The following is a 27,246-nucleotide window of genomic DNA, read 5'->3' on the forward strand; positions in this document are numbered from 1 at the left end:
TTTTATCAGTGCTGACAAAGTAAATGTATTAGAGGTCATGTAGTGCTGTGTTACATTGGAGTTGCAGATTATGAAGTGAGAAATGCATGCATGTGAGATTCGTCATCCACAGTGGTCATTTCAAACAAGTGCAGCTTATAGGCTTTAAGCACATGGGCCAAGTATTCTATTATATATCTCAGGACAGGATATTGTTACTGGTAACCTTCAAAGTTAGAACAGCACCTGTGAGACTTATCTCGTGCATCTCAGAATTACCCAATCATGTGTGACGCTAAACACAAGACAGACTTCTACCAGTACACTCTGAACACATTGTGGTTTTTACCAAAATGCATCTGTTTCCATTTGACTTTTAAATACTTGGTCTTTACTCTTCCCTGAGCATTTCTCTTATTTTAAAAGAAGAAAGATATATTTTGGTTCTAATAAAGGACAGAAATTATTTTTTTCTGTAAAATTGGTGTTTCTAAAGGAGTCACATATAGTTTCATTTTACTTGAATCTTCTTGTGCTAGTTTCAAGAACCATTTATCTGTTTGCTTGCAGAAGTGCAGAGCTCAGAGGAATATGCTCAGTTGCTGAAGAAACTGATCAGATCTCCAAATATACCTCCTCAGTATTGGCTCACACTCCAGTATTTGCTCAAACATTTCCTCAGAGTTTGTCAAGCCTCCAGCAAAAATCTCTTGAATGCAAGGTCTCTGGCTGAAATTTTCAGCCCTCTGCTTTTCAAATTCCAGATAGCAAGGTATGTGGGCCATCTTTACCATATTTTGTACTGTAAATATGAATTAGTTATATACATAATAAGATTACTTAAATAATTTTCTGACCTTATTTCTGATATAAGGACATTGTAGTAAAGTCTTTCAATTTTTTTTAATAATTTAAAGTAAACTTTTGTACTTCTCTTAGTTCTTACTGCCTAATCCATCTCTTGCAGCTCTGATAATACAGAACACCACATAAAAATCCTAGAGGTTTTAATCACAAGTGAATGGAACGAGAGACAGCCTGTACCAGGTAAAAAATGTTTTTAGTTTAAAAAGTTATATGTTCTCTTAAATATTAAAATTCAACTTAATGACAGTAAATGCTTGCATTTTTTCAATTTACATCCAACTTAGTGGAAGACAAAAGTGTACAATTACAGAGCTAAGCAGAAGTTGTTTGTGTGTGTTATAGTGGTGTGCAATGTTTGTTCTATAAGAAATAGTATTTTTCATTAAAATCATTTTAGTGTTAATAATTTGTACAGCTTTAGGATTTTTGTTCTCTTTCATAAACAGCAAATAGGATTTTGTGAGTTTTTAAGACCTGTAAACAAGTAGAATGCATATTATACAGTGGTGGGGGGGCTAATTCTCAGGGTTTTATTGAGCTCTCAATTTACTCCCAGGCAAATTTTCTTAGATTTGCTATACTTTATGGAGACATTATTTACATACATGTATTTTTTAATCCAGATACACAAAATATTTATCAACATCAATACACATAATGTGAAAAATATTAAGAGCCCATCAAGGAAAGTTAGTTCCTACTTGTATTGCTTCTGTAAGTTAACATCTAATTAAGTCAAAATAAAGCACACCTCTAATTTATGCAAAATCCCTGGGTTTGAATTAAGTGTTCAGTAGAAGCAAGGCAGAGTTGCTAACTACGTGCAAAGGAAATTATTAATGCAGAGAACTTTACATATTAGTTTAAAGCAATTCCTTTCACAGCTTATTAACAGAGAATAACCTAACAAAGGAAAGGGTGAACAGAACATTGGACATGCTATGTCTTTCCAATTTCTGAAGTCAAAGGACAAAATAAAGTTCATGGCAGTAAGATTTGTAGGGTTACTTAAGATCCGAAGAGCTAGAACACAGCAGAAAGTGCTTTACTTCCTGTATTTCAGGTAGGCACCTGTATAATCCTCTTCATCAGCTAATGAAGATTAATTTTAAATGGCTAAAATTTTTGTTCCTAATGCTTGTTTGAAAAGCTTTTCTAATCTTACCAGTTTTGTTAGGAAACTTTCCTAACTAACTAACTTTCCTGACTGTTTTGTGTATCTCTGTTTTCAGCTTGCTATTTAGTTTTGTTCAATTTCAGTGAAGTAGTTAACAGGGATTTCCAGAATAGCCGTGTATTTTTCTGTCTAATGCTTCATAACAACTAGGAGAGTCCAAACTTGCAGTATTTGTCCTGTTTTACTAAGAATCAGCAAATAGCTGTTAATTGTTAAAGAATTATTGTCTTTGTCACATGTTGCAAGCCTTAAAAAGCAAAACAGATTGTAATAGTCTGATGCTGGTAGCATTTTTTGTAGTTAGATGTTTGCAAATGATTTGGAGTATATAAATTTATATGTCTAGAAGCACTGGTGGGGAGGTTAAAAAGGTAGGGTCAATAGTTCCTTCAGTTTCAAAGCAAGAATTTTAAAAGTCTCATTTAAGAGATCACTTGTTTGCTTATCTTTCCAAGTTACTTCATGTGAGGAAAGTATAAAAGTGAAAGGTGTTGTTAGAACGACTAATGAGGACAAAGAATCTAGTCATTTTGAGAGTGTCATTAGGGTGCTTGAAGAAATGCCATTGTACCCATCAGGTTTATGTGATTTGACACTACATTAATAATTATAATGGAATACCTGATTGTTTTTGATATTACTTCTGCATTAATTAATATAGCATGGTGCAATAGTTTACTTTGACAGTCCTTCTAGGATTTTTCATGTGATCTGTTACAAAAATAGAACTCCTTCCCTGTGCATTTAAGTCCATCATGTCTAGTAGAACACTTGCACATGTACTAATGTGCTGGAAAAAAAAAAACTCAGATACAAATTTTAAGGCTTTTTAGTGTCTGGTAAGCTAGTCTCTGCCCTCAGGCCTGTAAAGAGTTTGAATAATTTTGTAAAGTTGAATCTTACAAATATGTTCTGTAAGTTTGCAGGATTATGCCATGAGTCCATTTCCACACCAATATCATTCAGTGACCTGAACACCTGGAGTGGGCTGTTTTTATTGTTCTCATAGAACTATAAAAAGCACTCTAAGATGTCTTTTTCAGAATGGTCATCTTTAAGATTATTGCTTTTAGTGGCTTGATTTTCCATAAAGACTGTTTAGATAAATTGTAATAAAAAGAAGATCCCAGTAAAATATACCGTATTTATCATGTAAGTATTTTAAGAATTACAGTCTTAAATAGAACTTTGCAAGTGGAGAATTTGAGAGGTCCTAAGAAAGAAGTTTACTTATTGAAAATAATGTCATGACAAATAAGTGATAACAGGGAAGCCAGTGCTGCCAGGTTTCTTCTCTTTTTCACAGGCTGGACTGATAGCTTCCTTTCTTCTTAATTCTTTTTGTTAAGATGAGAACATTCTGTCTAAACAAGTTGTGCATTAAGTTCTAGTGGTATCGCATGCAGTATATAAATACATTAAATGGAGTGTTGAGATAACCAATCTGAATAGCAGGTAGATCTTTGCACAGCTGTGGGGTTTTTCCTTACCACATCACCCACTAATTATACTTCTTACCTGCAAACAGTAGAAAGTAAGCAGTTGGACCTTATATCTTACTGCATTTTAAAATTAGTATCTTAAATTAGGCATCTTCAGTTGGACATCTTTTAGCTAGCGTGATGCTTCTTGGATGTCATAGCACAAAAAGAAGAGTTACTCCTTGACCATTACTTGACTTACTGTAGAACATATGGATTGGGGTATTTTGTCTGTCATGGTGTGCATCAGCAAACTAAAATTCTAGTTTGTGGATTAAAATAGTGCTTAGTCCTACATAAAAATACTAAAGTTAACAATACCTATTAATAGAATCATAGGCTTTTGTGTAGCAGATGAAGACAAAGTAATATTGCAGGAGAAATAAGACTGGAAAAAATTAGATCAATTTTCTGGTTCATGTCTCATTCTTCAAGTTTGTCAGGAGAGACAAAAGATGGTGTTGGTGGGCAAGGTAGGTGGGTTTTGGTATCCCATCTGAGCATCCCAGCTTCATGTACAGCTGCACAGACTTTAAATTACAGAGTACAGTAAGAAACAGAGTACAAGTCTCTAAATGTGCTATCCAAAACAGAAAATATGATTAGAAGAAAATACCTTAATTGTAACAGATTTTAGCAAATAACACTGCTCAGGTCTCACAGAATCTCACACATCATACAGACTTGTGAAGGTAAATAGTGGAAAATAGGCTATATTAGGCTATACTTGTAGGTATAGAAGACTGGGGTAGTTTTTCAGTTAATTGTCAAGGATCTTAAAGGTTCCTGGTTTTTCTTCCTGGAGGTGGCCTGCCCTGGATGAAGATCCCAGAGCTTCCTATAGTAGTAATCTGCAGTAAGTGCTCAGAGCAGCATGATCTCTTTAGCACTCATAGCTGCAAAGGCAGACCACACAGGGAAAGTTGGGAAGTAATTTTGGGTGGGGAGTTTAGGGAGATAGGGGTCCTCTCTGGAGCTGGGGTGTGTGAGAATAACATCTGTCTAAGGAAGGCAAAGAGGAAGGGGGATGTGGCGAGAAAGCAAGGGGAAGGTCACAGCACAGTTGGTGAAGAGCAGAAGAGGAGCTACAGCAAAGAGCTGCCTTGTATCAATGAATCAAAGCCTCCAAAAGCCTGTGCACTGACTAGAGCTGAGCTGCTTTGTCTGGGCTGCGTATCCCAGTTTGTCCCTGCTTCTTGGGCTTGTATGTAACATTGTAAATAACAGCTCAAATACTGCAGCCTGAAGAAGTAGTTTTTCCTACTTAGAGCATCATACATAAGAATGAGTGAGATAATAAGGCTGCCTTATATGTAACTGTTCACTTGCTGGGGATGAGGTGAAAGTCCTGGTAGAATCACCAAGGTGCAGAAACTTTGCTTCTAGCTACAAAAAATATTCAAAAGAGTGGTGGTATAACAGCTAGAGCAGGGCAATGTAAAGGCTGATCCAGTTCCTCCTGGAATTTGATTCCTCCTCAGAGATACCCTGTGTTATTACAGGCATTAGCCCAAGACAACAGTCGTGTCGGTAGTGTCCTGGGGATATAAACATATGTGTAGGAATGTTTGCAGTTGTCAGAACTTATCTGCATCATGTAAGAGTCTTGGCTGGACTGCCAGCAGCGCGGAGCGGGGTTTGGAGCATGCAGAAGGCTGCGAGTGCCAGGGACAGTGGGTGCGGTGCCCATGGCAGCGGGTGACCATGTGTATCGTGTCCTACCCAGCAGAGGGCTCCCCTTCTAAGCCAATAAAAGTTGTGTTTTATCCCTGACCTAACGGAAACCACAATGCTTGGCTAACCACTGTACTTTGGAATGCTGTGTCCTTGGTTTTAGTTTTCACACGAGCCAGTACTTTGTGTTTCTCAATACCTAATTGCAAGAATTTGATAAAAGTGAAACAATACGTACAACATTATTAGCTTTTTTACAGATTGCTATGTCCATGTGCAGGTATGTATGAGTAAAACATATGGAAGCATGCCAAATCTGGTAAGTTCCTTTCCTGCTTCAGACATAATGTTTTAGGAAAAAAATGTGCTATGTTAATAGAAGAACACTGTGAGTATGACTGCAAGGAATAGTAGACTGCAAACGAAATGAGCACAACTCAGGATTTTGAAATTTAGATAAAAAGATAAGACTTGGCAATATTTGAAAATACAGATGTGTTCATGCCAGTATCTCTTTTTAACAAGACACTTGTATCTATTGTGCAAGATAATGAGGAACTAATTATCTCTGTGAGGGTATATGTGCTTCTTTAATTGATAAAAAAGTTCAGTGAACCAAGTTTGTGTTGTCTTTTCTCCTCTGACTATATACATCTGTGTTGTGGTCCTAAAAACCAAGAAGTATTCTCAACTCCTGTAATTGTAACAGTAAAGAAGTATATCAAGTACAGTCTGAAGCTGAATTAGTTCAGAAACACAAGTTTCCATCTCCACTTGAAGTAGGCTTTATGACTCTGCTGATTTAAATTATATTTAGAATTGACAATTGTTCAAGTAGGCAGAGGCTAAAACTAGGGAAGCAAGGGATTGTTATAGGTAAAGCTAGTCAATCAAGTGCAAAACATCAAAATGTACTGCAGGTATTTGAGATGTCATTATTAGGTGCAAGTGGTGCATTATTAGGTGCATAGGAGGATTTTGGCATGTGTAGTATTAAAGAGGCAAAAACTTTTCAATACTATTTGAGTGCCTTAAGGAGCAACAAGCAGATACCAAAGAAATTCTCAGTGTTTTTGTTAGAAATTCTCACTGTTTGCAAGAAGTGAGAGGAAAATATTAGTCCTCTACTCCCTCGCCTTTTCTTAATGTGTCTGTTTCTTCTTTTACTTTGAATTTATTTCCTTGTAGAAGTTTAACTGGCAAAGAAGATAACCTCTGCAGACAGAGGGAAGTAGGATCTTTGGTTGTTGCTCTGTTCTTTTAGTGAGATTGATCTCCATCAAACACTAAGGCAAGGAAAATAGATTTAACCTAAGCTCCGCCCTTTCTGTACAGTTCCTTTTCCCACCTGCCTGCTCAAGAAATGAACAATCCTGATATACTGGAAACCACCATGGATACAGACAGATTTTTTAAAAATATGTTTAGTATATAGGAAATTGATAAAAAGTCTCACAGCCTCAGACTAAGGGTCTTGAAGCACCATCTATATTTATGATCCAGCATGAGCATGTAAAAGGTGATGCTGTGCTTGTAAGCAGGCTATTTTGTTTGCATGAGGCTGCTTCTAGAGATGTAGCTCTTTTCAAGGAAAATTTTTATTCTATATTTTTCTGCAGTTAGCCACTTCCTGTATTTGGCTGTTCATGGTGCTTTTCTCATCTTAAATGCTGCATGCAGCAGCCAGTGATAGGGACTATTTTAAGGCTTCTTACAATGGTAGTCTCATTTACTTAGCTAAAATGAGAAAGTTAGCTCTGCATTGCCCACTTGTTAGTTGATGACAACTTTTACTTTGAATCTGGCTCCCATCCCCCAGCTGAAATTCCTAGCTCAGCAAATATTTGCACCTACCCAAGTTAATCATGAAACTGAGATCTCTATCTGTGAGAGACGTGCAAGCTACTGAGGGTGGTGGTTTCTTTTTTTTTTTTTTTTTTCACAGTACTGAAGTCAGGTTCACTTTTTAATGATGAACCAGAGTAAGTGGATACCTTCTGCACAGCACAGAGTAAGTTTAAGCAGTTGAGAGAGAAGGCTTGGATTTTCTCACTGCAAGTTACTACTCTTTTGTGGGGTTTTATGGAACATTGGTTGGAAAGCAGAGCAATCTCTTTTTCTTCATTGCTTCAGAGAAGCTTCCTAGGAAATGGAGGTTTTAGGGTTTATTTTTAAGCAAGATTTTTATAAGAGGAAACCAATACTGGATTGTATTTTCGACTGTTTTACACGAGTGATCCTTTGCAATGCATAATTTACAAAGTAAGTGATTTTGAATTTCTGTGTTTTTTTTCATCATCTTGTGGAAGTATTATACTGTAACTGATTATCAGGAAGAGCTTTAAAAGTCTTAAGATACATGAATTCAAGTCAAGTACTTCAGTACCTCTCCAAGTTATATAGGAAATGGGTAATAGCCTATCTGTCTCCTCTGTCTTTTCTTGCCTGCAGGCTAGGCTAGTCTGAGCTAAGCACTAACCTGATTATACAAGTTTGCTCAGTCCTAGATTTGGCCACCAGTGAAACTCTAGGGAAGGAGTTTTTCCTGAAAGTCTTTATTCAATGGAATTTTAAAAAATTACTGATCCCATTTAAAACCCAAAAGCAGCAATGCAGTTTTTAGAGGAAATATTTGTAAGTGAATTTAAATAATTACCTTGACAAGTTAATTGTTTGGGTAGCAGGTGGGCTAAACATCAAAGTTCAGTGTTTAGAGTTGTGTCTGCGGTGATTTTAAGTATTTAAGTATTTTGGAAATTGAAAGAATCTTTGGACCATATCTACCTCACCAGGAAGGGAAAGGTCTGCTTCAAAATGAAAGTTTTGTAATGTATAAAGCAAACTAGCTTTCATCTTTTTGTATATGTGTGTACTCCAGACATGCTCTTGAATGTTGATGCTTGTCTGAAAGGGATAACCTGCTCAGGGACACAGACAGTGTTGGGGAGATGGGGGCGGGCAGGGCAAAATATTTGGAAATCATATAAATTGTGTTAATTTTTTTAATGAGTATTTGTGAGATAGAGTGCATTTCAGCTGTTCCACAATTTCTTAAGGTGTAAGGCAGAGATAGTTGCTACACTAGGCTTTGCTGTAGTTATTTTTGGTCTCTGATTCTCTCCCCCCATAGACTGTAGTGAATATATTGCTTTACATAGCATTCTGCTCTGAAGTTAATAGTCTATTCTGTCCATGTTTCTTCCAAGAGGTCAGAGAGAGTTATAGCAGTGATGGGGGAGTTTAGATGGGATATTTATAAATGGTTGGAGTATGCTGCTGACACAAAGTCAAGGGGCAAAGGAGACACTAACAAGGGACTCTTGCTTTTAAAAACAATTAACTTGATAAGTATATCAATGAGAATAGGGAAAACTATGTGAAAAGGCAGACTAAATCTTATTGTAGCCTCACAGCTTTTTTATGTTTAGCAAAACCATTTTTGACGATCTTGCTCAGTTATGAATTTCTTCCATTGTTTGAGTGAATCAGCTGAATGTAAGATTACAGTATTTGGGCTTTAGATTTAAAAATTAATTATTATAGATTGATTTGAATAGTGCTTTATTACATAATTGTAAGAGAGAAAGACGTCTCTGTAGTAAGTACATTTATATTGTAATATAAACTCTATCAGACCTATGTGCCCATAAAAACAGTAGAAATATGTAGAGTTTAAAGCCATAATCCATATTTCATTATGTGGATACATACATCTCTCTGTTTGTGTAAAATGAGTGCATAATAGATGTACACACACAGTCATGCTCTTCTCTAATGCATCTCTAATATGTGCAGTAGTTATAGAATCCTTTTAAATCTTTTTGAATGGCAAACTTCAGGCATTCAAGCAGGAGAATTCACCTGAGATATGACCAACTAGCTTCTGAAGGGAGCTGCCCTGTGTGTGTGTTGTGTGCGCCTGTGTCTAAGAGCTACGTGCTGCAGCATATCAGCCTTTTGTCATCCTGCCAGGATTGGACTGTACCATGCTGCAAAGTCAGGAAAATGATCCAGGAATATGGGCAAGGAGAGTCCACTTGCTCCTTTTATATGTAATACCAGCTTTATGTTGCAATTCTGCTAAATGTAGATTCTTCCCAAAACTGAAATTGTTTTAAGATTAATGTAGAACAAAATGAGAAAGCAGGAGTGGTTTGGTGACATTATTTTGACATGATTGGCTGAGGATTATGATGTAATAGGTTACAGTGCAGCCCCTTATAGGTTTCAAAATGAATTCCAAGACACCATTACAAAGACAGCCTGACTCTTTTTCTTGTATCTGAGCTTACTCAGTGAAACTCATACAAATGTACAATACTGTTTGGAATATGGAAGAACTGGATATAGAATATCCTAAGACTGATATAAATTGTGGCACAGACTTGATGTTTTACATAGAAATGGATCCACCAGGTAAAACTGCAGTCTTATTATAGAAGACTTAATTAATTTTGGTCTTTACAATAGCTGCTGAAAAATTCTTACTGGATATGTAGGATTGTTTTACTTTGTTATTAATACAAATAGTTTTCCTTTTTTCATTAATTAGAATAAAATTGTGGTTTAGTGCATGGTTGTAGTAATTAGAATCTTAATATATTAAAATACCTGATTGCTTACTTAATTGAATTTGTACTGAGTTGGCCTGTTTCTGTTTTGATTTTATTATGTTAGATGTAGTTTTAGTCCTGCTATTTTATAATGTAGAAATTTTATTTCTTTTATTACTATTTTTACTCTCACTGTTCCATACTGTGCCTAAAAGAAGATGCTGTAGTAACATTCATATTTCCTGAAACAGTGATTCAGAGTCATTGCCTTGGATTGCTTAAGGAAGAAACATTCTTAAAATCTAGCAGTACTAATTGAATGCCTGTTGTAGCATCATTTTTTCATATCACATAAAAGTATTACGCTATCCTGATATTCCTTGCAACTTTAAAAACATTGTCTTTTCAGCCTGGGCATAATATACAGGACAGGAATGATGTACTTACTGGAGAACTGAAAGAGCTGAGTTGATTTTTAATCCTGATCCAGTGTAGTCCCCCTTGTCACTAAGTCAGTGCTGCAGTAGTATCTTCTCTGGCACCCACTGGTATACATATGCAGCTTTGACATTGAAAAAGGGGCAGGGGGGTTGTTTTTCTAATCAGTCTTGGCATTTGGAATGCAATTTATTCTGTAGGATACTAAGATTAACACAAGGGATATTTAGGTCACAGATAGATTTCTTAAACTGCTGGGTTTGTTTTTTTTGGGTTTTCTTGCAAATCATTGCACAGAATGCTGAGGATCACAAAACCCTGGTTCTTCTTCAAATATACTGTATTGCTATGGGTTTTCATCTTTTATTACTCAACTTCTAGGTAAGAAAACAGCAAAATTCCTCTAAGATCATTACATAGAAGGATAAAAAAAAAAAAGAGGCATGTTTTATTACTTGTGTTCACCCAAAGATGGTGAAGGAAGGTAAAAGCAAACTTCAGATTTTTTTTCTCAAATGCTTTCTTCACAGGGGCAGGAGTTGAACATGGTGTTATATTTTCATTAAAATATATTATTACAAGATAAAATTATTTTTTAAAACAGTAAAACTTTATTTTGAATTATTTTGTTTTCAAATTTCTTGATTTCTGCAGTGTTTTTTAAACTCTGTTAGTGATGGACAACTCTATTTGGTAACCAGTTATTTTTTTTAACGCACTCAGAATTATAAAATTTATGTAATAATGTGTCATTTCAAGGAATATATGGTCATGTTTTCAGTGAGTTATAACTTTTCTTCCCCTCTTTCATTTGCAGCACTGCCTCCTAAGCCACCGAAACCTAACACCGTAACTAACAATAGCATGAATAACAACATGTCATTACAAGACGCTGAATGGTACTGGGGGGATATCTCAAGGTAAATCACCTCAAGACATTTATTTATTATGTTTGGGTTTGTGCTATTCTTGCTGTGTTATTCTGTGTATATGTATTAGGCTTTGAATGTAGAAAATTCACAATTTTAAGAACAATTTTATGATAGTTTCCATCACAAACATATTAGAGTTGGTTTTATTCAAAATATGACTAAAAAGCTACTGGCAGTCACTTAGAATGTAGTATGCAAAATGAATGTTCTGTTACTTTAAGAGTATATGAAATGCTAGCATGAAAAGATAGTACTAAGAAAGAATTCTGTTCTTGTCTTTCATTCAGAACCTCAGCTGTAGGCACCATAGTCAGCAAGTCAGATTAACAAGTGCCATATATTAGCAACATTTTTATCTGTACTATATATAGCTATATTAGACCAGCACTGGCTGCTCCAGTTGCATAGGCTTGTATGAACAAGCAGAAAGAGCTTCGCATGAATAATAAATTTGTCTAGTGAGAGCACAGAGTATGCCGTTTTTTATCCCACTTGTTCTCTAACAATATCAAATAAGGTAATATATAGTTGTTTTAATATGGAGACATAGAAGGCTTCTACAACACACTTATTTCAAAACATTTGAATTTGAATTTAGAGCACTGTGGAAGAATAAATGTGTGAGAACTGATTGAAATGATTGGTACTTTTGCTTTCATTTTAGAGAAGAAGTAAATGAGAAGCTTCGAGACACAGCTGATGGTACCTTTTTGGTACGAGATGCTTCAACCAAAATGCATGGGGACTACACACTGACACTGAGGTAAGACTAGCTACATTGGGTCTCTAATACTTGATAGTAAATTGCAATAACTGCTCTTAATGAGAGTATTCTTTAGGAAAGACTACTTGAATCATTCAAAACTTTTCAATATATTTTATTTGCAGGAAAGGAGGAAATAACAAATTAATCAAAATTTTTCACCGAGATGGAAAATACGGCTTTTCTGACCCATTGACATTCAACTCTGTGGTTGAGCTAATAAACCACTACCGGAATGAATCTCTAGCCCAGTATAATCCTAAACTGGATGTAAAATTACTCTATCCAGTATCTAAGTACCAGCAGGTAATTTAGTTTATTTTCTTTATGTTTCACTTAAATACAGAGAAATTACTGCCAAACTTGCCAAACATGAAGAACTTCAGCTGTGTTACTGTTTAAAAAAATCATCTGGGTACAAAATCTGATATTTTTGTTTAAAACCAGCTCCATGCTTTGCATGTAAATATTTAAAACTTTAAATAATTCAGATACACTGTTAGGAAATAAACATCTTAATAATTATCCCACTCAATGGTGAAATATGTAATTTTCATTATAAGCTAAACACTTGCAATGCAAAATTCCTTTTTGTCATTAATATCTCATTTGCATATTATGCATTTAGTTTATCTCCATATTGGTGAAAGAGGAATCACATTTCCATGTAATTATCTAAGCACAGTTTTATCCAGAAAAGCTGTGCAATATAATTGTTTCTTTACAGAGTATCTTTCTTTCTGCTCATTATCCCAGGATCAAGTTGTAAAAGAGGATAGCATTGAAGCAGTAGGAAAGAAATTACATGAATATAATACCCAGTTCCAAGAAAAAAGCAGAGAATATGACAGACTCTATGAAGACTACACAAGAACATCTCAGGTAAGCTGGATTTGAACCAAAGGGGAATAGAAGTCTTTGCAGATTTTATTGTGAAGAATATTATTGTGAATTCATACTGTTATTTTCCTACTCCTCTTTTCCAACACCACTGCATTGCCCTGATGTGCTTGCTCAGAATAGTGAAATTTCATACTCATGTTTGGACATCACCTGTAAACTAAGCCACCCTCTGCCTAAGTCTGACAGCTCCATCCAAACCTAGTACACAACTGTCCTGATTTACCACCACTTCTGCATACTGTCCTCATCAAGCTGAGTTTCAGTTTTCAAGACACATTTTTAGGGAAGCATTTCATTTTATTTTGAGTTTTTGAAGGGTCTGGTTTACCTATTCAGTATAAAGAGATGACGTGTATAGACAAAATGCAGGAATGAAAAGCTGCCTCTTTCAGCTTAATCAATTATTAGCCATGCCTTGAAGTCCCACTGAAAGTCCAGTTTTAAAGTCCCAGAATCCAGACTGCTTTTTAAAATGTGCAGAAAATACACCTAAAAAGAATGGAAGAAAATTGGAGAATTGCTGCCGACTTGAACTAATGACTTAAGACTTGGCTACCAACTAGGTATGTAGGGGCAGGAGGGTAAACTAGGTAACCTCCTGAGACCTGTCAAGGCCACCTTTAGTTCAGAAAGCCAGGTGTGCCTCTAACAACTCGAATTCATACAAAGGGCAAAGTGTACTTCCATAACATTCTAAGCATAATTTATTTATACAAAGCAAAGATTGTAACTGATTCTTTTTTTAGCAGTTCTATTTCTTGATAAATTTCATAATAGAAATCTTGTGGTAACCTTCCGCACAGGCTTGTTGTCTCTATGCCATGAGGCTCAGCAGACACAATAAGTTTTGGTAAAGCGATATTGAAAGGAAATTCTTCTACAATGTACTGAAGTGTTTCTGTAACACAAGCCAGTAAATCTTCCCCTTTATCTGATAACAACTGTAATAACAATTATATTATTTTCAGGAAATTCAAATGAAAAGAACAGCCATTGAGGCATTTAATGAAACAATAAAAATATTTGAAGAGCAGTGCCAAACACAAGAAAGATACAGTAAGGAATACATTGAAAAATTTAAACGGGAAGGAAATGAAAAAGAAATACAAAGGTCAGTATTTGATTTTGAATATCAAACTGTATGATTTTTGAAAAAACAAATAATGCCAAGTATAGGTCTGCCTAAAATTGAAGCAAGATTACAAGTTTGAAATTGTTCAGTTGTAAGCTAAGAAGCCTCAAATAGGGTAGACATGAACTGGCAAAATGTATAACTACATTTAGAGAAATAATCTGTTCTCTTAGGTGTCTACACCTCTAAATAGCAGACTATAAAGTTATGAATAAGAAATCAGAGTGTAATTTACCACATTGTTCCATCTAGAATCATGCACAACTATGAAAAACTGAAGTCTCGGATAAGTGAAATTGTGGACAGCAGGCGTAGATTAGAAGAAGACTTAAAAAAGCAAGCAGCTGAATATAGAGAGATAGACAAGCGTATGAACAGCATTAAGCCTGACCTCATACAGCTGAGGAAGACAAGAGATCAGTACTTGATGTAAGTATCATGAATTAACAAATTTTAAGTTGTTTGGTTTTTAATGGTATCCAACTTTTATGACTAAAAATTAATTTCATTTGCATTATTGCTCAGGTGGCTGACTCAAAAAGGCGTTCGGCAAAAGAAGCTAAATGAATGGCTTGGAAATGAAAATGCAGAAGAGTAAGTATTGAGAGATTTAGATATTTTTGGTGTTTCAAATCACCTAAATACCAAAGTGAGATAACGCATATATTAGTCTTGGACCACACAGAGGAAATCTCAAGCCTAGGTCTTCAGTAACAATGCATACTATTAAGAGATGACAGCCTACATAATGCAAGTATTAGAAAGGTTGCTGTCTCTACTCTCCTCCTTTTTTCACAGAAATGCATAATCAAGTTACTGTAGCAAAAAACTGAAATGTAACCTGTGTCTTTTTCCTTGCCAGCAAAATTAAGTTAATGAGGTGTTAGTATTTTAGAGAGATGTTATATGATGGATAAATTATTCAGAAGGTCTCTAGGCATGAGCAGGCTTTTTCCATGTCTCAACGGTGGGTACCATGATGCTATCCAGTATTAGGGGTACTCACATCATTGTGTCACATTGCTTGGAGATGATAAATTTGTATGTGCTGAGGAATATCCTCTGTTTTGTTTTTATGGAAAATGGCAGGGTAGTATGCTGTCATTTCAAATAGTTTAGTTTACTGTAGGTTCTGACAGAGGCTAGGCTGATGAATACATTTCATTTCTTTCCTGGGAAAAAAGGTAAAAAGTGCTTGTGTTGTGTAGACCAAATATCTGAAGCACAGTAACAGTGAAAAATGAACAAATAGAAAAATCAAAATTGTCCCAACATTTTCTGCCTATGTAGTTTCTTGTGAGTCCCTTTTATTCTGCCTGGTTGAACATAATATGAAAGCAGCAGACTGACAATGACTCTAGTGCATTCTGCCTTGCATTCTGGCCTTGTCCATATTTATTTTCATTTGGCTTGGTTTATTATTAATAAATAAATTCCTACTGTTACCCTGGAAATTGTGCTTATCGCTGTGGTAGAAGCAGGAGATAAAAAATGATATGCATACTTTAAAGCCATGTTGGTTTCTCAGTCTCAGCACAACTCAAAGATGAGATGTAAAATGTGTAGGCACCTGTCCCCACTAGTGTCCCTATCACTTAAACAGTAGACAAAGAACACTCTGTGGGTTTAGTGTAGCATCAAAATAGTAAGTGAAACTGTTTGAAGAAAATTTTCATTTTATCTCACTTTGATACTCCTTGCTGGCAAGTCTGGTAACTGCTGAAAAATTAAACTTAGAATATGGCTTTTCTTCTGAAGTTGTATCGCAGAAAAAAATCCCCCAATATAATAAGCAGGATGAAAAACAAGAATTGCTTTCTCTAGATGCTGGCTGGAAACACAGCCACTACTGAATGCATGTGAATGTCGTGCAGGTCAAAAGAGTGATGCGATAAGGGACCTGGAGATAGTGTTATCTGGAAAAAAATAACCTTTTCTCTTTATGAAAAGTAGAATTCTGTGTGTGATTGCTGATTTCTGTAAACTACTTCGAGAATCTTCAGAAAAACAGAACCATGGATGAGTGAGAAGTCATCTTTTCTTAGACCAAGGAAAATTAAAAGCCCATTACATAGAGAATACATGCATTAACCTAACACAGACTTATTGCAAGCTGAACAGAGCTAACCACTGCAGGCTATTGTGAAATCGGGGAGCTCTGGAACTGCAGAATTTCAAGGTGATGTCCACACAGCTGAACCAGATGCTTCTTTTTTCATGGTGGGCTTTAGCTCAAAGGTTCTCTGTTACTCTGATTGGTTGGTGGCTGATTTAGTAGAGAAGCATGTATTGCATGCTATTTTCATTATCTCCTTATAAGGGGCAGGAAGGAGAGAGAGAGAGGGAGAGAGAGAGAAAGCACTCTTGCACCTTTTCACAAAACCATTCCCCTGTAAATAATTAATGCCTCCCTGTGGAACTGCTCAGAGGTTCTCCAGGCAGCAGCTGTAGTTGATACGTTGCATGATTTTTCACTGCTGACCAAGTGTTCCAATCATTGGAAATGAAGCTGACTCACAGGGTACTGATTTTGTTGGATTGGTTATTAACCAAAACAGTGAGCAATAGCAGAAGTACTAAAGTGCTCACAGCATATTCTGAAAAATAACACATCATCTTTTTATATTCTTCCTAAAATTTACATGAGTGTTCTTCAAAGAAACAAGAAACAGAGCTTATGTTTTACTTTTATCCAGTGGTTTAAACGGTGCAGTATTACTTAGTTTAAATCCCTAGTTTTACCAAGGAGGCATCCTGCTAACCACTGTAATACGGAAGACTACGTAATTAGTGGATTTTTGTTCTGCGTTTCACAAACACATTTTTTCTTTCAAACAGCCAATACTCTATGGTAGAAGATGATGAGGACTTGCCCCATCACGATGAGAGAACATGGAATGTAGGAAATATCAATAGAAGCCAAGCTGAAAATCTGCTGCGGGGAAAACGAGATGGAACATTCCTTGTTCGAGAGAGCAGCAAACAAGGCTGCTATGCCTGCTCTGTTGTGTATGTACCCTAACTTGTGAATGATATAACCAACATGCAAGGGGCTACCTTCAGCTGGGGGCAGATAGTCACTTGAATAGGCACAATTGCTCCTGGACCTTTAGGCTTAGAAGCAGGTAAAGGTGTCCTGAGGCCATTCTTATTGCTGCTCCATTTCCTACACAGCTCCAACCTATGCCATTCCCACACAGGAGCCTCACTCAGAGGGAAATCCAGAACATGTGTGCTCTCCTTTCTGTGCAACTGCTAAGTCCTGCTTATCTCCTTCATCCCTACGCTAGGATGATATTCACGAATTTGGACTAAACATAGGTTTTTACCATTATCCCACTACAAAACAGAGGAATTCTATGTACTGACTAGCATCTTAAGATGCATTGCTAATACCTTATTTTCTATCTTAATTTCACTGTTCTGAAAACTAAAAACTGTTTGTTTTTGTTTTTGTTTGTTTTTTTTTTTTTTTTTTTAGGGTGGATGGCGAAGTAAAGCACTGTGTGATAAACAAAACACCTACTGGGTATGGATTTGCAGAGCCATATAACTTGTACAACTCGCTAAAAGAACTGGTGCTACATTACCAGCACACATCACTTGTGCAGCACAATGACTCTCTCAATGTCACGCTAGCCTACCCAGTTTACGCACAGCAGAGGCGATGAAGATCATAATACTCTGGGTTGTTTGTCGGTTTTTTTAAAGAAAGGATTTGGCAACATTGAGGCCTCTGGAGAGAAAAGGCTCCTTTCAGCTTTACTTGAGAATTTGCAGTATCAAAGCTATTTGTCTTCAGATGGGACTAAAGATTTCCTTCACAACTGCAGTGGGAGAGCTCACAGTGTTATGCTGTGAATGTATGTTTGTAATCTTAAGTGCTTTTTTTTTTTTTTTTGTAATTATAAAAGAAAAACACAAGAGAAAAATCCAAACCTGATCTCCCTGCAGGGACATAGAGGCCTTTAAGCATGGTGCTTGTATATGACCACTTCTGAAGCTTTACCAGCTAGAACATTGGATTATCTGGACACAAGGTATAAAAGGTCTGTGTGATTCAGTTATTGGAATTCGTGGTCACAATCTGACTTGGAATGGTGTTGCTGCACTCAGTGGATCCAGACATACAGCATTGTGGTTCTATTTTGGTTTCTGGTGAATGATATGTAGCAGAGTGGCACTTTCATTTCTAAGGGACACTTTAAAAGGACTTCAGTTACAGCATATTGTTCAGAATAATTGTAATAGCAAAGTGCCAGGAAGTGTTTTGTTAAGATGATTAAAAATCCTGTTTTAAGAATATATTTAAGACTGAAGAAAACAGGATTTTCAATGGCATACAGTGTATAATAATGTACATAGTACTGGATGACTTAACTGTCATTGATGGAAACTGTCAATACCAAACTGCTTCATTTTTTCCTTTTCGGTTAGCTGAAAGCTGAATTTTTAGACTATGCTATGCAATACTGGATTTTCTTTAGGCTGTAGTCTTCTCTCAAGCATATCTACAGATTAAGCTTGTTTTTCTTGGTTTTTTTCTTAATTTTTTAAAATTTCTTTTCCCTAAGGATATTCTTCCTGGTGATTACCTTTTTTTTTTTTTTGTTTTGTTTTGTTTTGTTTTGTTTTATTTTAATGTACAAGGAGCCAGCAAGAGTTGGCTTGAGAATTTAAACTATTAAATATTTTACAATTTTCATTGTATAGAATATTGAGCTCCTAGCTCAAAGTTTAAAAAGTTCATAATTTTTTTTTTACTGAATACTTTGTTGGGCAGTGCCTGATAAGCTTCAAAGCTGCTTAATTCAATAAAATTTTGTGAACATTACAAAATATCACTGAGTCCAACAATGCTGTTTCAGAGATATCTTTAGAATACGGTACCATGCTGCATTTGGTTCTTGAAGCATTTTGAACTTCTATCATGATTGTCATTATATAGAGAAGACAAGAAAAATAGTGTATCCTTCTTTGATAGTGACTGCAGAAAAAAATGGGGATATTTTGCTACTGCAGTGTAGAGTGTAGATAGTTTGGATCTCAGAGTGAATCCACCTTCACAGTAAATAAATAACTTCTTGACCTCCTGTGACAGAATTTTTGTCAGCCTGTAAGGGTATTTTCATTTCACATGAAGGAAGTTTCTCTAATCTGTTGCCTAGGTTTGTTTTTAGTATTAGTATTGTGGGGAAAAAAAGCTTCCACCTCTACTGAGAATATTTGGATACAGTATAGAACTAATTAAGAAAATATCTTTTTTAAAAATTGTTAGGCCATGATATGTATTTTCAAAAGTCTGTACGCTGAGGCAGTATCAAAGTGAACACTTCCCTAATTTCAGAGCACCAGAGATTTATTTACAAAATCTTGTTTCATTTAAGGGAAACGAATACATAAATGTCACTAAAACAGAGTTACCCATAATCCTGAGATAGTTCACTGTCAATGGTTTGCAATCGTTATTTATTGTCCTGATCACTGAGGAAACTCACACTTAGCAAATCAGTGAAGTAATGACATTCAGAGAAATCTTGGAAAAGATTTGAGTAAGTGAGCATATGAAATTATTCTTCCCCCAAGATGCAAAAGATAAAATCTATTACTATTAAAGAGAGTTGCACACACAATCAAAAGAATGAGACCCATGGAGTTCTCTCATAATAGCTCTGGTTAGAGATCCTTTGTTTTTTATTTCAAAGTACACAATGCTTTATAAGCTATTGGAAATAATATAAGAAATTTTCCAGTTTCCAATAATTGTTATATTATATTTTCATTTTTACATTGTTACTTCAGTTCTGAGGCTGTAAGGCTTTTGATTTTATTTTGACTTTGTGGTCTATTTTTTTTGGGGGGGTGGGTTGTCTTTGCTTTCCTGTAGGTGTATTTTCTTACTAGAATTTATATCAGGAAACAAAATCCAACAAATACTGTTTCATGATAGTCATCACTTAGAAAATTATTCTGAATATTTTTCCTGAATAGAAGTTTAGTCTTCATGCCTTCTCTTTCTCATTCCACACTTTTTTCAGGCCTATAGGACCATGTGAATCTGTTAAATCTGTTATACTAATAACTGGTTTATACTACAAGAAACACCAACAATTACTCTAGCATGCCAGTTATACTACTGGGCTTGAAGTTACAGATTTGTTCAATATACAGCAGTTTAACACTTATAGCAATCCAAGATATTCTTCGGACATATATTAATTTCTGAATGTTAAATATTTTAAGAGTAAAAATCATATTTTTTTCTCTGTAGGCAAAATATATGTAATCTGAAATGATGTTTCACGTAGCATTTGTCAAGAAATTTTATCATAATTAAAGCATTTGGATCTAATTTTTCTTCATATTAAGAAAACCCCTGCTATGTCAGTGGGCCATATCCTTAGCATGCCCAGCCCAGTATGGAATATAATTCATTCCTGTGTGCTGTGCAACTTCTCTTTGTGTGTGGCTGTAGCAGAAAAAAAATAGTGTGTGTGCAGATTTGACACTTGCTTTTCTTGCACAAGCAACAATGAGAAAAAAGCCCTATGTTGTAAGGATGAGTGCTTGGGGCTTCTTAAGGGGATGTTCTGCCTACACAGGGTCTGTGCAATTTGCAGGGATCATTTACACCCTCAAATTGGCATGAGTGGGTTTTCTTTGGTACTTACATATTGTGTGGCCTCTGCATTTCTCTCCTCCTTAATGCACAGAGCTAAGTCCTGCCAAAGGCCCTATTCACTGCAGAGTTGTTTGTCTTTAATGTACCATATTGTTCACTCCAGTTTTGATCTGATCTCAGACTACTATATACAGAAAAAAAAACATGGGGATATAACTGAAGAAACACAGTGTTTTTCTGTATTTCTATGGATGCATAATTTTTTCATCAAATATAATTAATGGATGGGCTTTCTTCTGTTATTTTTTTCTTTTCTTTGATTTGCATAACATTTTGTTTTATTTTAAATCCCTGAGTTATGCTGCACTGCAGCATCTCTTTCACAATGCCTTTAAAGGCATGACACATAGTAAAGAGAACCAAAACTCACAGGCAAAATTAAAAGTTTCTGAATTAATTCAGCTGAAATACGAATTTTCAGGTTGGGGGTGCATATCTGTGCATACTCATACACACTTGATGTGTTTATGTATGAACAGTTCCCAGTATAGATGCATTTTCACAGAACATGATCATTTTACTGAATTTAGTAAGTGACATCTTAAATTAACTTTGTTTAAAGACACACACATGCACACTAGACCTTTGTGGGTGCAGCATGTTTCCAGATACAGTTAGAAAACTGAGTTTCTGTGTTGTTGGATAGTTTCTTTTTAGAAAAAATAAAAAGAAAAAAGAAAAAAAAAAAAGCTTGTCTGTATGGTTCCGTTATCTTGTCAAGCAATCTGTAAAACCAAATCTTCAGATTTTCTATTTGGTGTCAACTGTTCTGTAGTGAAAAAATGGCTTTGTCTTGTAATTGGCAATGAAATAATAATGCTTGGGAAAACATTCAGATGCTTCTAATGGGGAAAACTGCCGATTTTCACACAGTGCTTTTGCTATGCATGGTTTTAAGTTGGGAAAGTGAATCCTGATACTTGTTTTTTTCAGGGTCACTTTAGAAACGGGCAGCTCAAAGCATAATGCCTCCCATGGGACAAGGTTACAAAGTGCAGCATTTTATGTAGAGTCATGTTCTGTTTACTGCAGTTGAGACTAAACTGTAGGAGTTGGTAAGGTTACATTGCACTTGTCCTGATGAGATTGCATTAGCTGCCCAAGATGCTGCTATTTTTTTTATTGTTGTTTTTTTGAAAATAAAGCTCTGTTCTGTTACATGTCTTTAAAACATTAAGATTACTTTGTTTTAAAATTGTCGTTGACGAGGTGGAGGGCAAAGCGGATTGTAAATTGCCTTTACAAGGCAATAGTGAAAACATGCCTCCTTAAAATTTTGTTCAAGCTGTAGAGTTGATGGAGCTGTGTCTTGTTTTTGAGTTGCTTTAAAAATTGTAATAAGTCTTTAAGCAGAATAAAGGTTGTTTTGGAACTGCAGTTCAGTTTTTGAGGCTTCAGTAAGGACTGTGATATCTATTTACCAGTATCCTTGCCTAACTCTTCCTGTTTATATGTGGCCTTCTTTGAAAATGATACCCAAATACTCTTATTATTAGAGGAACTAGGGAGCAAATAATTTCAGCTGACTCACAGCCATTTTGTTTCTTGAACTGAATGAAGTAGTTGAGTAGCTCCAAAATAATCTCATGTCAAACAGTGACAAAATGACAGTTTTGCTCATCTCATACTATTGCAAAAACAGTACAATACTCATGATCTGTGATCTGCCTCTTGCAGTGAAGATAAAGTTATGGTTCTTCTGAAAAGAGTGTGAGTTCTGTCACTGATTTCCATGAACCCAACCTGTTAGAATTTGCAACTGAAAGTAATTTACCAGCTTCCCATCTGCATCTAATTGTGAAACCCAGCATAAGACTGAAGAAGAGGGAGGAAGTATTGGAGGGGTGGGGTTTGGGTAAGGGCAATTGTGAATATTGTTTGCTTCCCCTCATGACTGGTATATGGTCTCTGACTTCTTCGAGTTCATTCACATCTTGCTCCAAGAGAGTTCCTCCAGGGAAGTCAGCCAGCTACCCTGGAAGAAGAAAGAGATTCCTACTCCCATTCTGTCCAAGGTTTCCATTCTAAAAGGCTTTCATTCCATTCCATTTGCTTAGATATTGCTCACACAATAATGTAGAAATACCCTGGACTCAGATATACAGCACAGACTTGAACAATTTTTAATAACCACAACATTGTCACTGGTCCTTACATATTCTTACAAGAAACTTAGACTAAGGGCTATTACTGTATTTTTAGCCTGCTTAATAGCAAGTGGGGATAGACCTCCAGCACTTGCATCTGTTGCAGTTTTTCTCAGAAGACTGATTATTTTATACTGACACTGAGTTTATCTCACTCCTGCCCTCTGAACTGATGTTGAGGACCACAAGTCTCAGCAGCCCCAGAGTCATCATTGAAAAATAAGTTGAAGTAAGTAGTGAATTATGTGTCATCTATCATCATCTATTGGAGAGAAATTAAGACTGATGGATCATAATCCAGAAAAATTTATGGACTGGCAGATTTCCTGCCAGTATCATACATTGCATAGAAATAATTTTGCAGGCTAGAAAAGTAATTTGCAAAAATGCTGTTATATTTCTACTGTTTGCAGACAAATAGTCCCTCATTCTCCCTCTCTGCTTTCTTGCTAAACTTTGATGGTCACAGAATCATAGGAAAACTGCTTAAATCTTTTTTTTTTCTTTTTGTGCAGATACAAATGGTTGTGATATTTTCAAAGGCTTGGGAATGCTCATGGGTTGGGATTTTTTCTCCCAAAGTTACTTGGCTCATGCAAAGTTGTGTGCAAGTAACTTCACACAAATCCCTTTATTTGAGCTATGAAGCCAAAAAATGGGAGGGAAGTTTTGAGACTCACTGTTGCCATTTCCATGGCTCTGCATGGACCAACAGGTGCTTCCAGGGCTGCAGCCGGGCACAGAAGGGCAGGAGCAAGGAGAACAGTTCTTCTGAAACCCTGGGCCACCTACCACTGCTCATAATGGCCCTCCCAGCTATCATGGGGGAAGAGCCCCTCTTGCTTATATGGACTCTTTTGAAGTGATTGCCATGAGGATACAGCTAACATTTACCACAAGGGCCCTGTTCCCTCATTTAGAGGGTGCAAACTGAGAAAATAGCAAACAGCAGGGACTTCCAGCCTCCCTGACTGGAAGAAGGCTAAAAATAAGTGGTTTTCCTTTCTCTGCAGGACAGCTTGCATGAGAGGGAGGTCAGACATGATTCCAGGCAGATGTGGGCTGTGTAAGAGGGCTGTGTAAGAGGCATCAGGCCTTCCCTATTTCCTCTGATATAACAAAAAGCAGGAGCTGTGGGAACACTGCGTGGCTCTGGTGTCTCTTTTAATCCCTTTGAAGACCTATGTCCTCAAATACATAGACCACCAAAAAGAGAAATTCTGTTGAGACCTAGATAAACAGATATTAATTGATCAGCCACTATTTAAACTTTGGATAATCTTTGCAGGGAAAAACCTTTTGACCTCTGATCAAGTGATGAGATAAACAGAAATGCCCTTCTTTGAAAAAGCAGGCTTTTATCCATGGCTACTCCAGGGCTTGTTTTCTGCCAGAATGGCATTGCCACCATTTGTCCTACTCTGTCCTCTACAAAGAAATTACCTTTGCATACTAAAAAGGGAGGCATTTAGGGCTACTGATTTAAATGTGCAAATATTTACAGGAGTAAAATTTAACAGGGATTATATAAAAGGATATGAAGCCTACCATTATCAAGTCTTTGAACAAAAAATATTGACAAAACTGGACATGAATATAGTTAATTCAGATGATGATTTCACTGTCCTGTGTCTTGTATTCCTAACTCATTAGAAGTCCATAGCCTGAAAAGAACAATAATGAATTCATACCTGAGAGCATTTCATCCTCTATAAATCTTTGTTTTCTACATGGTTTACTTCATTCCCCCCAAATCTTGTGCTTGATAATACATTCTGGATTCATAATTTTCACATTTTTATTCATGTTGTAATTGGTGGAAGTCCTCCAGCAGTCATCCATGGAGTGTTAGGTGAAACAGACGCACTGAGAGTCAATTCCACAGGAATTGTGTCTTGTTTGTGTGACAGAGTCATCCATTACCCCTGCCTGCACAGCACCCATGGCAGTGGTTTATGCAGTTGATGGCTTTCATAGGCCTGTCACTGCACTCATAGCAATGAGCAATAAGCTTTACTTATCTAAAAGGTAGAGCAACTCTTAATAGGCTGTTTGTTGTAAGACTGAATGGGAGTAGAGACCTCATAGAGCATGATGTGGAAATACAAGAGGAATGCAAATCAGCAGGTGTCAGAACTGGAGCCAGACCTGGGAGCAAAGGTGAGAGGAGCAGCTCTGCACCTCTCACTTCAGGCTGAGCAAGCACCTCTCACCCAGACTGCACCGTCCAGTTGCCTTCCACCCTGCCTGAGAAATCCATGCAGGATTGGCATTCTCATGCAATTTGCAGCTCTTAGTTGTTTCAGAAAGACATTGAGTTTGAACATTTAGAGGTGGGATTCATCTTGTCTAATTTTAAGCACATAAAGAAAGGCTTGTCATCAAAGCTGTCTAGCAAAACTCTCTTCATAGAGCCAGGCAATTTCCCAGAGTGATTCACCCCACCTACCTCAGGCACGATTCCTAGGATGCAGTGAATCACTCTATGGAATTGTTCCATTGACTGGAAGGACAGCACAGGAAAATGGCTTATGCTAGATGTGCACCTTTAATGTGGCTAAGGTTAGATGAACTCAGTCTCTTCCTTTCTATTAGGCAGTTCAGTTTTAGTCTTTCCAGTACCAACTTAGTACTGCTCTTAGGCATAATGATAAAGGATAATTAATTTGGCTCTGAAATTTTAATTGGTTTGTAGAACTTGGGTTTTTCATAATAATTGCAAGGGTGACAGACAGGTTCAAAGAGATGATGGCCCATATCTTCCTTGGAGATGTAATGCTGAACTCCACACAGAGGAATCCAGATAAGCAGTAATGCCATGATACTACCGCCTTCTCTGACTGCTTCAGGGAAAAAGCTGGTACTGCCTCAGACCTGGCTTATCAGTGCCTCCCAACAGCATGTCTTCGTGAGGGCTATAGACATGTCTTTTGAGGAATAATTTGGTCTCTTGCCAGCCATGTGGTCACTGAAAAGACATGGATGAAGAAGGTGCTGCTGTTTTTTTCCAAATAAAATCAGTTTGTTAACCACCACATCTATATTTCCTTCCATATCCTGGGGAGTTCTAGGGAACTTGACTTTCTTTCCTTCCAGCTGGTTCATAGCCAAGACCAGAGGGTGGGGTATCGTGATAGTAAAACTAAGATAGGAAGGATTTCAGTCAAATTACCTCCCAGTCAGACTGGGTTCTACCTCAGGGCAAAAGAACTGTGTGAAATCCCCCAGGGTCTACTATGTGAAAAATTCAAGGTGGCAGGTTCTATGGTGTTTTTTGGGTACATGAGTGTGTGCATACCTACTCCGTTAAACCAAACCTTTCAGTTCAGAGTGTTCTACTGGCAAGAGTCTGCAGACAGCCTGGGGAGTTTCCCCATCCAATGAAATGGGAGATCAGGCCTTGAATAACTTCTGTGGCTAGAGCAGATCCAGTGTCAGGTCAAAGGCAGGAGCATTTTGGGGAGACGCTTCAAAAGTCTTGAAATGAAAGAAGACAAGCTGCTATGCAAACAGCCTGTTGCTCTACTGATAAGAAGCAATGTAAACAAGAAAGCCAGGGTTTGACAAACAACCCTTGAGCACTAGGATTTCTCAGGATACGTCAGTAAAATCTTCAGAGTGGGTTCACTGCATTCATCTCTTTATGGTAGGCACTGTAGATTTCTGGGCAAGCGCTTATTGCTTCTAGATGGAAACAGACTGACCTAGTTAATGAGCAAATTTGTACAGCCACTCTCCTGCAGAGCTGTGAGTATTTCAGACAGAATGAGATGACAAACTGATTTAAGGAAAAAAAAAAAAAAAAAAAAAAAGGCCATCTGTGTACAAATACAATTAAATGACACTGATATTTCAAAATGTCTTGATCTTCATTAGCAATAATAATGTTACTAAAACAGAAATCTTGTCATGGCATGTCAAATTTGCACTGTAATCTTGGCAAGCACGGATGAGCTAGGTCTTGTCCATGGCTCTCCAGTGGAAAAAGTGCCTCTTATCTGGCTGGGCCACATGTACTTCCAGCAGGGTGTGGCCAGAGACCAGACACAATTTGCCTCTGTGCCCTTCTGACAGCTGTGTGAGGCAACTCCTGAGTAACCCTGACTCCAAATAGCCACTTACAAAATATGGGAGCAGACAGGAAAAGAAAGGGACTACTATTAGCATTTTGATAGTAAGAATTTTCCTTGTGGTGTCAAACACTGAAGAACACATCCTCTATTAGGATGGTTGAAGAGAGTTCCTTTTACGGGGAAGGCAGTTAGCTGTGGCAATTACATGAACAAGTTCTCCCTTATTTTCACTATACCAGTGTATATGCACATGCTTCCTTCAGCATGTCTCTGTTGGAGACACAGTGACTGTAATGTCCATGACCTAAGGCTCACCTGACATTTCTTACTGGAATACATCCAATAACATGACCTCAGGCCTGAGGAAAAGCTAACTTACGGAAAATGTGTTCAGCTTCTTAGCCAGACCGTGCCAAAGAATAGTCTTCCTTTCAAAATGCCACTC

General features: G+C 36.8%; 1 protein-coding gene and 1 long non-coding RNA gene across 3 annotated transcripts in view; one reads left to right on the forward strand and one right to left on the reverse strand.

The window, feature by feature from the left end:
* Positions 1-21,958, forward strand: part of PIK3R1 (phosphoinositide-3-kinase regulatory subunit 1) — a 60,109-nt gene extending 38,151 nt beyond the window's left edge. For both annotated transcript variants that reach the window (XM_021534414.4, XM_085566698.1), the window contains 11 exons: positions 550-751; positions 947-1,026; positions 10,987-11,089; positions 11,766-11,864; positions 11,990-12,170; positions 12,621-12,746; positions 13,736-13,878; positions 14,152-14,328; positions 14,425-14,493; positions 16,738-16,908; positions 17,381-21,958. In XM_021534414.4, the coding sequence (XP_021390089.2) occupies positions 550-751; positions 947-1,026; positions 10,987-11,089; positions 11,766-11,864; positions 11,990-12,170; positions 12,621-12,746; positions 13,736-13,878; positions 14,152-14,328; positions 14,425-14,493; positions 16,738-16,908; positions 17,381-17,570 (1,541 nt within the window). In that variant the 3' untranslated portion in view covers positions 17,571-21,958. The remainder of the gene's footprint in view (positions 1-549; positions 752-946; positions 1,027-10,986; positions 11,090-11,765; positions 11,865-11,989; positions 12,171-12,620; positions 12,747-13,735; positions 13,879-14,151; positions 14,329-14,424; positions 14,494-16,737; positions 16,909-17,380) is intronic.
* On the reverse strand, positions 322-27,017 carry LOC146763859 (uncharacterized). Its single transcript, XR_014951301.1, has 2 exons — positions 24,420-27,017; positions 322-22,556 (listed from the first exon to the last, which is right to left on the reverse strand). It is a non-coding gene; the product is annotated as an uncharacterized LOC146763859 (long non-coding RNA).
* Between the last annotated feature and the right edge of the window lie 229 nt (positions 27,018-27,246).

This window comes from Lonchura striata, chromosome Z (genome assembly GCF_050655825.1).
Source record: "Lonchura striata isolate lonStrDom1 chromosome Z, ASM5065582v1, whole genome shotgun sequence".
In the NCBI taxonomy this organism is placed as follows: domain Eukaryota; kingdom Metazoa; phylum Chordata; class Aves; order Passeriformes; family Estrildidae; genus Lonchura; species Lonchura striata.